Raw genomic sequence first — 15,758 nt, forward strand, 5'->3', positions numbered from 1 at the left:
ACATAAATTAGCATAAAATATTTGTTTTGTAATTTATTATAATTACAGATGTTTTATGAACTTTTATGCATAACAATTACAGTGACATCTAACCCCATCCCTTGCTATCATATTAGCTTACCTGATGTCGGATCAGTTAAATATGCAAATAGGTTTTTGAACACACCGTGCAGGAGGCCAGCAGTTCTCTGGTGTATATGTACAGCTGTTTAAGATGTATTGTAGACTTTTCTGGACAGAATGAGAATGAGCCTAATGAAGCCCTGATGCTTTTAGCTAGCATTAGATGTTGTTTGATTGCATATGATTTTGCTATGATGTTAATCAGGATTTCTGTGAAGCTTTGTTCAGGTTCAGATGTACGTTTTGATTTTCTGTCTCTCAGGAATTCTGCTGAATGATCTGTTCTATAACGTCATAACTTTTGGCTCGCTGTGAATTGGTCACTTCATGGTTTTTTTTTGCATGTATTATTTGCAGTATTATTAATATCAAACAATGCTAAATGATAAGTTAAAATGATCATCATTGCCTTAATGTTTATGATCATTTTGTTGTTTACCTTCACAACATTTTCTTTCAAACAAACTACATTTCCCATGCTAAACGTACGTGAGAGATGATCGGCGGGGGAATGCTGGGAACGGTCTGCTGCGCGCCCTCCGTGTGTTTTAGCTTGCTAAGCATATACAGTTGTTTTGTCTCTCATCAAACTTTTGTTCAGTAAAGCTCACGCAAAAAGACGAGATGCCTCCTGTCTCTTTATTTTAATCTAAACTATTTCAGTGTTTAGCGTATTAGCTTTTACCTGATGTAAGCTAGCTGATCAATATTAATTAGATATTAATTATATTAATATGTCATATTATAATGTTAATATTAACGTAGCTTTTGTGTCTGTGGATGAAATGCTTTTGGCTATAAAATTTATTCTGAATTCCGGAACAGACTGCGTTTATTCTCCATGTTTGATAACATGATGAAGATTCTATAACAATAGACCTGTGTTTACTGATAATTGCTCATCAATCAGCGTAGTCAAGAAACCAGCTTGTGGCTTGGATAAACAAAAATGTTCTTCAGAGTGCGCTTGAGGTAATGAAGAGAATTTTTCTGTCCGTTAGCATGTTTTGTTTACCGTTCTGTCCATGTTTGTAGCTGTCCTGTGAGTTTGGCATCCTTCCATTGGTGGGTTTTGGGCGAGCGTTAGAGTAGAGCTTACACTTGGAGAGAACTTTGTCCTCAGATGTCTTCAGTCAATGGCACTAAAGCGGCAGCCAGTGAGCATTTCACTTGTGTTTTAAGACCTAGAATTCGTTCTCTGCATTTAACCCATCCAAAGTGCACACAAACAGCAGTGAACACACACCCAGAGCAGTGGGCAGCCATTTATGCTGTGGCGCCCGGGGAGCAGTTTGGGGGGATTCGGTACCTTGCTCAAGGGCACCTCAGTCGTGGCCGGCCCGAGACCTTTGGGTTACGAGTCACACTCTCTAACCATTAGGCCATGACTGTCCCATTATTTTTAAACACACTCTTCAGCAAAGCATGTTGGTTGAAATTTGGCCAAAAATCGAAGGCATCTAAAATTTTGCCTGCTGATTAGAACTTGTTCTCCAGCGTTATTGACCTCATAACCTTCTGGTCATATTGAGAAGCATCTCCAAAACTTGTGAAAAATTCAGTGCAACATGATCATATCACTTAGTTCCAAGGATTTGACTTTTATTAGTCCCACTTGGAGTAAAAATCATGTTTTATTGTGTGGTGATGAAGTGACCAGTCCAGCTTTTTCCACGTCTCATTACGACTCCATGATTCTACACACTGTTGAGTGAAAAGGCTTTAAGGCCCATTGAGCTGAACACAAATGGCTGTAGGAGGTTGTGTTGAAATAGGAAATGGCTCCCACTCCAAAGCTAACGTCCAGGTTTTTTTTTTTTTTACACTAGCGTTTGGAAAAAGATTCGACATGCAGACATTTCGGATCATAAAAATTCCAAATGAAATCACGTGTAACAGCTCAGGGCTGGAGGATTGGAACCACATGAAAAAAACCTCGTTATTGGAATAATGACTGAAATTTTAATACGGACAGATGATTTAAGTGAAGGCCAGCATGCTTTCTGTTACTCTACACATTTTTAACGCATTATTTATTATTACCTCTGTTCTGGAGATGTCAGAAATGTCCTCTCTGACACTGTCTTAAATCAGTTTTTTAATTAGCGTTAGCAGTCAGATAAAGTTGATTGATCTCTTACGGTTGCAACCACCATACTACATTAAGAGACGTGTATTAACCTTTTTTTTTTACCAGTAAAGAATTTTGCCGAATGTTAACGGACTTATGGGACATTTTTAATTAATATAAAGAAGTGTCTGATGTTGTGGCTGTGAGTCTGATCTAAAATAAATCAGGACTCTGTCGTTCTTTCAGTGTGTTTTAGACGAGTGTTTTTTCCCTCTGTTGAAAATCTTACACTGAATTTTAGTGTTGAAGAGAAATAAATCTGAGCTGCTTTTTAGATGAACAAGAACATGGAGCATCTCAGAGAGCAGAAATGGGTTCGATATCGACATTTACTCTGAAGATACAAACATCTGTGTGGAGAAAAAGAACCGGTTTTTGTTAGTTTAGATCTTTTCTATGAGAAAACATCACCTCTAGTATTCTAGATAAAAAACAGAAATAGTCTCGAGTGTCTACTTTCATATGAGCTTCATATTAACGCCATTGGTGAGACAAAGATGTTCTGTTTTTGTGTATCGTCTTTTGTGTAATGTCTTGTATTTCTTGTTTGCATTGTCTTTGTGTCTTTTGTCTCACACTGTTTACACCAGGTTGTACATATACACTTTATTTGGCTGGGACAAACTTAAGTCTTCTTTATTTATGTAACACATCGGTCCTGGAGAAACGTTGTCTCATTTCACTGTGTAGTGCAACAGCTATGGTTGAAATGACAATAAAAGCTTCTTGACTCGACTTGAATTTTCAACTAGGTGTCAAAAAGCAGCGTAAAAACATGAAAAAAATAAATTTTTGACTAGCAGCGTTTGTATAAAACAGAACAGCCCAAAAACACTGGGATATTTGGATTCTGATCCTATTTATGATGCCAATTTATGATTTTTTTTTTTTACAGCCTGTCGTAAGTCAGTTGGACTTCTAAATATCTTTATTTTGTATAATTTCTTTTGAGCCCCTGGTATTGAACTGTACTTGTCCAGGTTGCTGGTTTGGTACTTTGTTAATCTAAATCTGTACAATACACAGTAGCATGTTGTGTAGCTTTAAAGCTTTACACAACAGTGTGTACATTACTGCATATATCTACATTTCCAGGCCATTCTCTAGAACATTTCACACCTAAGATATTTCCCCTGGGTCCTAGTGAACCCCAGCTAACATAATCCTAGGTTTATATAGTCAGAGGTTTCACACTGCTCTTTCTTTACCTGGGTTAACACTGAATCTTCATAATCTGACATTCTTCTAAGTTGCATATTGGAGAATCAACAACCCCGATTGGATAAATCCAGCATGTTAACGCTTTAGATAACGGCTCGTATCACACTTTCACATCAGTGAGGTAAAAAAAAGTTCAGCTCTGTGATTCGGTTATCTTTCTTTTTTGCTGTCATGTAGCCGATTTGTTGATATCTGACTTTTGTTAATTTTTCAGTGTGACTTTTGTTAATTTCCCACTCTCTGATTGGGCGTCTGTTATTAAAAAACGACTAGCCGTAACATTCTAACAGCAATAACATGGTTTCACACGGTACACGTTTGTCACCGTGACGTGGAGAGTCATAACCACGGGGAAAAAGCCCTGCTTCTAAATTACACGTGTGAAACGTTCTTCTACCCCGGGGGTTGAAGTAGGGTTTAGAGCAACGAGAACCCAGGGTTAAGAGCAGAGAGAAAAGCTTTAATGTTTTCTTATGGAATTTAGCCAGCTGGTGAAAAAATACTGTTTTTCATTATGCTTCTTAATGGCTCTCCTTCTGTACTTGAACAAAGATTATAATTTGTCCTGCCAGACGCCCCCTTCAGAAAAAAAATAAAAAAATTATATGTTCCCCTGACTGTCTCTGAGGTCATCTGGGGTCACATGCAATCAGCAGACCGAGGGGGTCGCCAGGCACATAAACAAGCTTGTGTCAGGCGCTCAGAAAACACCCCGCGGCCACTTAAACTCAAAACGAGTGTTTCCTGTGCCATAAACACCATGTTTTGAAAGTAAACATTCCTGCTCGACAGAAAAAAAAAGCAACCTAACAGCCGTGGCCTTGCAGATGCTCGGAATGAATACGATTCCTGCACTTAACACCGAGGAGTCCATCATCAGCCTATAAACCACCACAGCAGATTTCTGGAAGCGACCAGGCAGCTTATTTTTTTTTCTCCATGGTCTTAAAAGATTTTTTTTTTCTCTGAGATCTAAATCCAAAACAAATATATAAATGGACTTATGAGATGGCAGATGCTTAAATAAGATCTCAAAGCAGAGTCTTTAATTTTCCTGCTCTAGAAGAACAAAAAGAGGAGGAGGAGCAGGAGGAGGAGGAGGAGGTGTTGATGGTGATGGTGATTAGAGGATGAATGAACGTTTAGAGTTTCACATAAAGTCCCCTGGAGTCAGTGTGCAAAGTTTTTATTGTGTTTTTAAGATAAGAGACGGTCAGAGAGAGATTTCTGGTCATTCTTCATCCAGATTGAGAAAGAATGTAAGCAACATCTGGACCTTCTTCTTTTAACTATATGAACTGACAAACCATATGGAGTTACTTTAAAGATACAAGAAGAAAAAAAACGTCAGAGTTAGAAAAAAGTTCTTCCAGATGCAACAAGTGCTTGGACCCCTAAAAAAAATCGGAGGGGTCCGAGTATGAGAGCGCATGCTGTTATTTATTTTCAAATTTTATTCTAAAACTTGAAAGAAACTAAGAATGTCGAGTGTGTTAACTCTCGTTACTGTCGCCTGTGCAGCTCGGAGGACTCAAACACTTCGAAGCGATAAAGGCAGGAAAGCTTTCTGTTCCTTAACACACTAATGCTTTGGCAGTTTGCTGCTTGCAAATGTTTTATTGCATAAGAATATTACAGGTTCAGATATACTCAATATAAAAGCTAAAGGGTAATGTCGCGCCACACACACACACACACACACACACACACACACACACACACACACACACACACACCACACACACATACATACAAACATACACACTGCATCTTGTTCCACATTAATTCAGGTGGAATTGCATAGTTATTGTATTATATTAGGAATGCAAATCTTTAGTTTCGAGATGAAAGATAAAAGAAGTCTGATGTAAGCAAGATACATGAAAATTATTTCATTATTTAGTTTTATCTGACTGCACCGCCACCTTTACCTGACAGACACACATAGGCCACGCCCCCTTCACTGGGACAGGGACTGACAGGCACACAAGCCACGCCTCCTTTACTGGGACAGGGACTGACAGGCACACAAGCCACGCCTCCTTCACTGGGATAGGGACTGACAGGCACACAGACCACGCCTCCTTCACTGGGACAGGGACTGACAGGCACACAGGCCACGCCTCCTTCACAAGGACTGAAAGACAGCTACTTTTAATGCAGCCAGCGAGTACAGAAATCAAATCAAGTATCAAATATAATACACAAAAAAGTTATACAAAAAGTGAACAAAAATTGTATCATAAAACAATTATTAAAACTTCTAAAAAACTGAAACACAAAAAATATTCTAAAGTGAGACTTAAGAGAGAAGGAAAGCAACAAGTTATACTTTCTTTCCATCATAAGAAAAGACTAGAGATTGAATTCTGTACATGCAGGCCACACCTTCTCTCTGACTTACAAGTGTTGAGGCCACGCCTCCTTCACTGGGACATCTACTGACATTCATACAGGTCATGCCTCCTTTCCCAAGACTATGACTGACAGGCATACAGGCCACACCTCCTTCTATTCGACTATGACTGACAGGCATACAGGCCACACCTTCTTCTATGGGACTATGACTGACAGGCATACAGGCCACACCTCCTTCTAGGGGACTATGACTGACAGGCATACAGGCCACACCTCCTTCTATGGGACTATGACTGACAGGCATACAGGCCACACCTCCTTCTATGGGACTATGACTAACATGGCTAGTATATTTTATTTTTAATATAAATGTGCACAAATTGTATGTGTGTGCAATGTGTGTACTTCCTGTGTGTATTTCCTTGTGGTGCTGCGTGTGTGTGTGTGTGTGTGTGTGTGTGTGCGTGTGCGTGTGTGTGCGTGTGTGTGTGTGTGTGTGTGTGTGTGTGTGTGTGTGTGTGTGTGTGGAGACCTATGCATGTTTTGACATGCTTTAAAATACACATCAGTAACATAAACCCAACAGCAAAATCTTTAAAAGTATATTCATTACAAAGGTATATTTCCCCTAAAACAAAAACAATCCAGTCTGTGGCCGTGATTATGTCCCAGGAGAAATCAAGGAAAAGTCCTGAAGGCTCCCAGAACTTAAGGTCCATGAGATTTGCATTGCTAAATTCCAAAATGTTCATCCACGGAGCTGCTTCAGTCTCTATAAGTGTAGAGTAAAGTTCCTCCTCGAGGAGCGACGCCTGTGCGGCTGTGGGAAACGTGAAAACACACACTTTCCATTTCCCGTTAAATCGAGCAGAGTTTTCCTCGCTCTGCCAAACGTTAGAGCACCGCTGACGTCAATCACTGCTTTAGAAGTTTTCTTTAAACATGTTTTTCTTGTGAGCCTTCGAGTCCACACAGACAGAAGTGTTTGTGTGAAAGGTCTTTGTCGGGTATCATAGCAGCTCGGTGCCACTCGTCTCCCGCTTCGGAGCTGGTTTCCTCCGTCAGTTGACGGTCGGCACCTGGTTCATGCTGTACTCCTTGGCCTTCAGTCTCAGGTTGGCGATGCTGTTGGCCATGTTCACTCCCTGCACCGCGTTGTTGTTGGCACATGACGGCGAGTACGAGGCCATGGCGCTAGAGAGGAATGGGCAGGAATGAATTAATAGTGACTTAAACACCACTAAATGTTTTCATCAAAGAATTAAAAATGGTCGATATTCTTCCAGAACTATGAACTAAATGGATCTTAAATCTGAAATAGCTTAACCATAACGATGAACACCATGCTATCTCTGTAGAGCTGAGGAAGCCACAGATATATTATAGAACAATATTTCTTCCTCCTAATGTTAGCTAGCTGGAAGAACATCTAGCATAACAACCCTCCTTTTTGCTAGCTACAGTAGTGTGTGTCTTTGAGTAAAAGATGTTATAATATATTTTCATTTGAAATCCTCGGTTAAAATTCATGAAGGAAAAAAAAAATCCTCATATCTGTAAAGCGCTAGCTCACGTCCCATGCTAGCTTTATTTTCTTTTCTAGCTTTAAAGCAAAAATGCTAGCAAGGTGCAGGGCTCTCGAGTTTTGAAGACAGACAAGCGTGACATCTCCACCCCCCCCACCCCCCCCCCCCGCAACCCCAATTTTTTTTCATTAGTTGTTGCGTTAAATCTTTCCCAGATAGTGAAAAAAATAGCCTCTTTTTTCGATTGGCTGATAAGTGTCAGGCTCGACTAAGAACTGAGACGCGCGTGATTCCTGCCCGGTTCCTTAGAGACAGCGGTGCGGACTGATACATTTTGGGCGCTGCGGCTTATTAAATATATGATAAATAGTCAAAAAGTTTTTCTGCGTGAGAAATACGATGTGTGGCGAGAGAACGTGAGAAAAGACCCAAATGAGTGACTGTCACTCTCAATGCGTGACACCTGACAGCCCTGAAGGTGTGTGTCAGTGTGACTGACATCTTACCGAAAGTCATACATGTAATGAGTTAAACTCTTTTAAAGAGTCTTTAGAATGTTTTTTTTTCTCCTTCATTCTCACTCTCACTCACTCACTCTCTACCGCTTATCCGAACTTCTCGGATCACGGGGAGCCTGTGCCTATCTCAGGCGTCATCGGGCATTGAGGCAGGATACACCCTGGACGGAGTGCCAACCCATCACAGGGCACACACACTCTCTCATTCACTCACACACTCACACACTATGGACAATTTTCCAGAGATGCCAATCAACCTACCATGCATGTCTTTGGACCGGGGGAGGAAACCGGAGTACCCGGAGGAAACCCCCGAGGCACGGGGAGAACATGCAAACTGCACACACACAAGGCAGGAGGCGGGAATTGAACTCCCAACCCTGGAGGTGTGAGGCAAACATGCTAACCACTAAGCCACCGTGCCCCCCCCTTCATTCTGTTTACATGAAATTTTATTAATTTTATATAAATTTGTTTGCATTGACTACAGAAAAATAGCCTTTGGATAACTCTGGTGTATTTACAATAATATTTTATTAATGTCCACTGTCACAATAAAATAAACAAATAATTTTATAAATAATAAAAACCATAACTGTTTTAATACCGAATAAGAGGTTTTTGCTTGCCTTTACATATATGCGTGATCTAGAGCGATTTATTTTTATCTGTTTATAGTTACATTTAATTGACAGTGTTAGTCTTTGTGAAGACCAAACGAAATCCAGACTTCAATCAAGAAATAGTCGATATTTATTTCCTCCTAGAAGCTGCAGTTGTTTGTCAGCATCGTGAGACGTGTGTGAGGCTGTTACCTGTACTGAGGTGAGCTTCCCCAGGACATGTAATCGCTGGGCCTCGGCGCTGGCCGCGGGACCATTGGCTGCTCCACCGACGCCGTGTCTCCGGAGTAGGATTTGAGCAGTGAGGCGTTTTTACTCGCCAACAGCGCACGCTCGTTACGCCGGAACTTAGCTCTTCTGTTCTGAAACCACACCTGAGAAAACAACAGAGAAACATTACACTCGTGGGAAAGAAGAAAAGATAACAAACACTCCACGTAGGAGTGAGAGAAAAAAAAAACAAACACATTTCAATACATTTCTAGATTTGGTATCTTTGTATCTCGGCGTATCTGGTGTAACCTGCGTTTATGATACGATCCTTTTGGACCTTTTATTTCAATACGTCGAAGTCACAAAAGTTCATGTTCGGTTAGCGATCGACGTCTAGAACAAATTAACTATGAAGTGGTACAAATTATTTTAGGGATTTTTTTAAGGGAAATTATGTCGCTAAGTGTCACTGCGTCTTTAATATTTTTAACTAGCTATTCGTCAGCTAGCCTAACCTCGGTAGAGTTGCCTAGCAACTGTGTGCTCATGAGATAACAGTATAGCAAATGGATTACTGTAATTTTTTTGTTAATTTGCATAACATTTTGGTATATTTTTTTGAAAAGTGAAATCAAAACAATTAGATAAGAATAAAAAACTGAAAAGATACAATAAAAGAAAATTTAAACAAAACAATAAAACAATAAAAGAAAAATTAGACACAAAAGAATTAGAAATAAAAAAACAAAGGAAGACAAAAAAGAAAAAGAATGAAAGATTTAGAAAGAAAAAAACAGAAAAGAAATATAGATGGAAAGAATTTGACGCAACACATTTGGGCTGTCGTTTTATATTCCGAATGGAGCTGAGCTACGTTTCCCATCAGCCCCGACATGTCATGACATTTTCAACAAAGATGTTGTGTCTGTCCTGTGTGTGTGACACAGCCTAGCTCAAAAGTTTGGATCCTGACCAATCAGATTCGAGAACTCGACAAGCGTACACAAGTGGATTACATAAGACCCCCTATCGGAGTCTGCAGAACTGACCGCTGAGCTGTAACACACTGTTACAGGACACTGACACTGGAGACTCCTCAAGAACCCTCAACACCTCTGCATGTGACTTTATTTTCCAGCACTGTGGAATTCTGGATTCTGATTGGTCGGAAGTTGTTATGTAATTTTCTCTAACACGATTCTATACAGTTTCCATAGTAATCACGATATGATAACGATTTCTTTTTGTTGACACTGTGAATTTTATATAAGGAGACATTAACATTCATTATTTTTATGGAAGGAGTTTCCAGTGTGGGGGTCACGGTGGCTTAGTGGTTAGCACGTTCGCCTCACACCTCCAGGGTTGGGGGTTCGATTCCCGCCTCCGCTTTGTGTGTGTGAAGTTTGTATGTTCTCCCTGTGCCTCGGGGGTTTCCTCCGGGTACTCCGGTTTCCTCCCCCGGTCCAAAGACATGCATGGTAGGTTGATTGGCATCTCTGGAAAATTGTCCGTAGTGTGTGAGTGTGTGAGTGAATGAGAGTGTGTGTGTGCCCTGTGATGGGTTGGCACTCCGTCCAGGGTGTATCCTGCCTCGATGCCCGATGACGCCTGAGATAGGCACAGGCTCCCCGTGACCCGAGAACTTCGGATAAGCGGTAGAAAATGAATGAACGAATGAGTTTCCAGTGTCAGAGAACTTCAAGAAGCTGGTGAGCGAAAGACTGACTGAAACTATAAATAAAATCTTGTAAGAGTTGATAAACTGCTGCAGTGTAAATGGAATAAATGCATCAGTGTTGTTACAGGAAATGAATCCCCCTCAGGGTGGTAAGTGTGGCCGTTTTACTGAGACACATGACATGCGTTTTTTCTTTCTTTCTTTCTTTTGTAAAAGACGTTATTATTGGGTTGTGTTAGATCACTGACCTGCACGCGGGCCTCGGTGAGATTAACCCTGCGTGCCAGATCCTCCCTGACGAAGGCGTCGGGGTAATGTGTCCTCTCAAACACCCGCTCCAGGGCCTGCAGCTGACTGCTGTTGAACGTGGTCCTGTTTCTCCTCTGCTTCCGCTTCTTCTTCTCCTCAGAGTTCAGCTGCTCATCTGAGAAAACACACACACAGTAAAATCTAAGTCAAGCAGACTTAGAACTCTTACACTTGTCCTTTATTAAAGATCAACATCTTGTGCTTTTTATCCATTTATAGTTACAAAGAACGTTCTGAAGTGAAGAAAATACAAGTGATGAGTTGATAATTGTGTAACTGCTGCAGCTGATACAAAGTGTACAGCACCTCTGAAACCCCTGTCTTACTCAAACTGCCCCATGTTATTACACTGACCGTGAGGGCGGGACGAGCTGCTCAACTTTAATCATCAGCACTGTAACAGAGCTGATTAGAAAGAAAGAAAGAAAGAAAGAAAGAAAGAAAGAAAGAAAGAAAGAAAGAAAGAAAGAAAGAAAGAAAGAAAGAACAGAGAAAAGCAAAAGGAATAAATAATTGGAAAAATGGGAGAGAGAGAGAGAGAGAGAAAGAAAGAAAGAAAGAAAGAAAGAAAGAAAGAAAGAAAGAAAGAAAGAAAGAAAGAAAGAAAGAAAGAGAGAAAACAGGAAAGAGATATGAAAAAAGGGGAGGAAAGAAAGAAAGAAATGAAAGAAAGAAAGAAAGAAAGAAAGAAAGAAAGAAAGAAAGAAAGAAAGAAAGAAAGAAAGAAAGAAAGAAAGAAAAGCAAAAGGAATAAATAATTGGAAAAATGGGAGAGAGAGAGAGAGAGAGAAGAAAGAAAGAAAGAAAGAAAGAAAGAAAGAAAGAAAGAAAGAAAGAAAGAAAGAAAGAAAGAAAGAAAGAAAGAAAGAGAGAAAACAGGAAAGAGATATGAAAAAGGGGAGGAAAGAAAGAAAGAAAGAAAGAAAGAAAGAAAGAAAGAAAGAAAGAAATAAAGAATAAAGAACAGATAAAGCAAAAGGAATAAATAATTTGTAAAAATGGTAGAGAGAGATAGAGAGAGATAGATATAGAGATAGAGATATAGAGATATAGAGAAAGAAAGAAAGAACAGAGAAAAATCAAAATGAATAAATAAATTGTAAAAATATAGATATAGAGATATATAGAGAGATAGATAAGAATAAGAAAGAAATAAATAAATAAATAAAGAAATAAAAGAAAAGAAAGAAATAAAAGAAAAAAAGAAAAGAAGATAAAAATAGAAAAACATAAATAAATATAAAAAAGAAATATAAATAAATAAATAAGAAAATAAAGAAAGAAATAAATAAATAAATAAATAAATAAATAAATAAAGAAAATATAAAAGCAAAAGGAATAAATAATTGGAAAAATGGGAGAGAGAGAGAGAGAGAGAGAGAGAGAGAGAGAGAGAGAGAGAGAGAGAGAAGGGGAGGAAGAAGAGCAGCACTAATTTCTGGTCAGCTGTCAGTCTGATCTTCAGGTCTGATCTGTCGTGTGAATCTGATCAGCGTCAGCGACTTAGTTTCTTCTTCCCAACTCAGTTTAATAAAGTCATTATAAAGTGAGTGCTGCGCTGCGAGCTGCTCCTTTACTCCACAATTATTCCAGCCTAAAAATGACTGCAGCTTCCTCCCAGTTAATCTGTTTACACGTGTAATGATTAAACCAGTTCAGAACCACAAACATGATGGATTCATCAAGCAGAAAGAGAGATAGGATAGAAGAATATCCTTGTATCTGTCTCTCCTTCTCTCCTTCAGACAGAGTCTTATATTAGTGAATTTAGTGTGCGGTGGTGTGTCTTGACCACACACCCTGATCTCCTGGGTGAAACTGGATTAATGTGGAGCTGGTTCCTGTCTCCTTCACACCGAGCTGCACCACCAGCCTCCTGACCACTTCTCCATTCAAACCAAGTGACATGGAATTTATTTCTAACTTTTCTCTATCTTTAATTTATTGCAACCAGAAATGAGTTCAGATCGCAAAGTAAACTGCGCTTCATATCAACCACACAAGGTTAAATCCTCCTACTGATGAGTCACTGAATCACCGATTCACTGAATCACCGATTCACTGAATCACCGAGTCACTGAATCACCGAGTCACTGAATCATTGCATTCCACAAGCTGAACCAATATGAGAAGAAGGGATAAGAAAAAAAAAGGGGGAGAAGAGAAGAAAGAGCCGAAAGAAAGATCTAATGACAAGACAGAAAGAAACGACGGGAGGATAAAATAAAAAAGAAAGTGGAAGAAAGGAAAGAAAGATAAACAGAATAAGAAGACAGATGGAATGAGAACATATAAGTAAAAGAAAAAAAAGGAACTGGGGAAGAGGAGAAGAAAAGAATTGAGAAGGAAAGAAAAAACAGGAGAGAAAAATTAAAAAAGAGTGAACATAGAAAAAAATTGAACGTTTTTTTCTATTGTTGCACAGAATCAGAACCACTCTGTTGTTGTTGTTGTTGTTGTTGTTGTTGTTGTTTTTGTTGTTGTTTGTCGTTGAACTTGGGGAGGAATATAATTAAATGCGTCCGTTTTTTCTTGCTGAACGCCTAAAGCAGCAGAGCAGAATGAAAAGACTCGAGAATTATCTTCAGTTCTATAATTTTATGGTAAATTACTGATTTATTATGTATTCAGGACAGTTGTGCGTTTCGAGCACCGTGTTGGTGTTCTGTTGGCGTGTGGTGTGTTAGTGTGCGGTAAAATCTGAGAAAAGTCCAAGTGAAATATCTAAAGGAAAACAAACTCCTGATTGTGGAGATGTCTGAAAATGACAGCAGATTGTTTTACCACTTTTTACAAACTCTCTCTGTGACATGTTGACTCAGTGACTCAGTGAATCAGTGACTCAGTGAATCAGAGGTCATGAGACTCTTACATGTCATCTTCTCAGCTGCAGCTCAACAAAATTGGTGGATAATATTACTATTAATATTAATATTGTCATACTGCTCTGTCCGTAATCCTCTGAATCCATACATGTATTTTTTTTCTTGTTTTTGTCTATATATTTTTCACTTTACTAACACACTTGTAATTCTATTTCAATTTTTATTTAATTTTATTCTACTTTTTACGACATGGACAGTCAAAGAGTTTCGCAGTACATGTCGTATATACGTGTGATTGTGTTACAAATCAAATTAAATTTGTGAATCGCGGCTGAAGTCGAAGGCACTGATTTGGACGTGATGTGCCTAGAGAATCACAAAAATGTTTTTTTTTGTTTTTTTTTTGTTTTTTTTTAATAATTACCAAAAAAAAAAAAAGCTAAATATTGGGATTGTCTGTGGCTAAATTTCCTTGACTGGGAATCTTCTGTTTTTTTGTCAAAATGATCAATTTGTATCACAATTTAGAATTACTATTTTATATAAAACGTTTACTGTAAATTTAAAACAAAAATGTTTACAGCTTGAACAAGTGATCTGTCCACACAGTAGGACATTTGGGAACCTGTGATATAAATTTTCTATTTTTTCTATTTCCAAGTTTTATATATGCACCAAAAGTAAACACGCCCTTGTTGTACTTTTTCATTCCTTTCGGTCGTGTGCTGTTCTAGAGTCGTATCACGTATGTGTATTTGAAAAAAGTATTTCTTTTTTTTTAAAAAGTTAAATCATTCATTAAAAAGTAAGTAAATAAGTATTGTGAAATAATATATCCCAATATTGATATGTTATCGCTGTAATGATATCAGACCCAGTCCTGCCTCATTCAGCTCACACTCATACATTATCGTCATCATCAACATCATCAGCAACACTGAAGAAATATCTACATCCATGTTTCGCTCGTGTTTTAACACCTGGAGAAAATTCTGATTTCAATTTGAGGGTCATTTCTTCCTTCCTTTATTTTAAATGTGTAAATCCTGAATCTTCCTCATTCTGATCTCTAAAACATCATCGCTCGGTAGTGTTCTATAAATTTTGTTTGTAGTAAGATTTGATTACTTACTTGCGATCATAGCATTATTTAATTACCTCATGTTGTTCTTTTTAACTATTTTCTCTGTTTTCTACACTAAAGGTTTTTGTCCCTAAACAAACTGACATCCTGAATAACTAATGTGACTAACGTCACTGAAAAATACTCATGCATAAAACAGCTACCCTTTTTTTGTTTTATTTTTCCAATCCTTAATCTTTTTTAAATGTAAATTTATTTGCCAATATTATAGGCTTCAGCTTTATACTGCTGCTCATTGTGTCATTTATCTACAGTTATTTTCACTTATATATTCTCATCACAGCAGAAAATCTGCATTTATCACTCAACACAATCCTAAAAACAAATATTAATATTATACATAAATATATAATATTTTAATTTTTTACGTGTACAGTAACTAAATTACCATTAAAATGATTTCATTTATTTATTTACAAATTTTCCTTAGCATGGTCTCATACATATCATCAGTGTGTATATTATTTGTATTTATTTTACGATCAACAGGTTTCTTTAAAAAAAAATCTACTCCTTAATTAATTACATCCTGTTCATTCATGCTTAAAAAACCGAAAATGATAGAACAGAAAAAAATATAGTAAATTTCAAACAAACAAAAAAAAAGATTTAATTTAGTGTTTATTTGTAAATTTTAACGCTTATTACATCCAGTCCATTAAAATAGTCTCCATATACTGCACACTGTAGCCTTCATACACACACATTGTGGAAAGAAAACACTCTGAACGGTTGTCATTGCTTACTCTTTCAAAGTTGTTTCACAGAACATGAATGTGGGGTGAATTTGGGATGTGTGTTAAAGACTCTTACTGTCTTGCTGCGCCGTGTCGCTGCCGCTGGTGAGCCCCGGTGACTCCAGGTGTCCTGTGCCTGCGTCCGTGCTGCTCTCCTCGGCCTGAGCTCCGGCCATCTCCGGAACGTCCTCCAGGTCCAGCAAGTGGCTCACGGAAAAGTTCTTCTTGGCGTGTAAATGGTCCAGATTGGCCGCAGTGATCGCTCTGTCCATTACATGCGCTGCATAACCAGAAGTCATGACTCAAGCTGCGGCGTTGAGGGAACGGAAGTGTAGCGCGCACGGCCTCC

At 38.6% G+C, this 15,758-nt stretch overlaps 1 protein-coding gene across 1 annotated transcript in view; it reads right to left on the minus strand.

The window, feature by feature from the left end:
* Positions 1-4,645: 4,645 nt before the first annotated feature.
* Positions 4,646-15,758, minus strand: part of LOC113661680 (paired mesoderm homeobox protein 1-like) — an 11,632-nt gene continuing 519 nt past the window's right edge. The window contains exons 1-4 of the mRNA XM_027176074.2: positions 15,486-15,758; positions 10,643-10,818; positions 8,693-8,874; positions 4,646-7,027 (exon numbers count right to left, since the gene is read on the minus strand). The exon at positions 15,486-15,758 is cut by the window's right edge and continues 519 nt beyond it. Of these exons, the coding sequence (XP_027031875.2) occupies positions 6,895-7,027; positions 8,693-8,874; positions 10,643-10,818; positions 15,486-15,708 (714 nt within the window). The 5' untranslated portion in view covers positions 15,709-15,758 and the 3' untranslated portion in view covers positions 4,646-6,894. The remainder of the gene's footprint in view (positions 7,028-8,692; positions 8,875-10,642; positions 10,819-15,485) is intronic.

This window comes from Tachysurus fulvidraco, chromosome 11 (assembly GCF_022655615.1).
Source record: "Tachysurus fulvidraco isolate hzauxx_2018 chromosome 11, HZAU_PFXX_2.0, whole genome shotgun sequence".
NCBI lineage: Eukaryota > Metazoa > Chordata > Actinopteri > Siluriformes > Bagridae > Tachysurus > Tachysurus fulvidraco.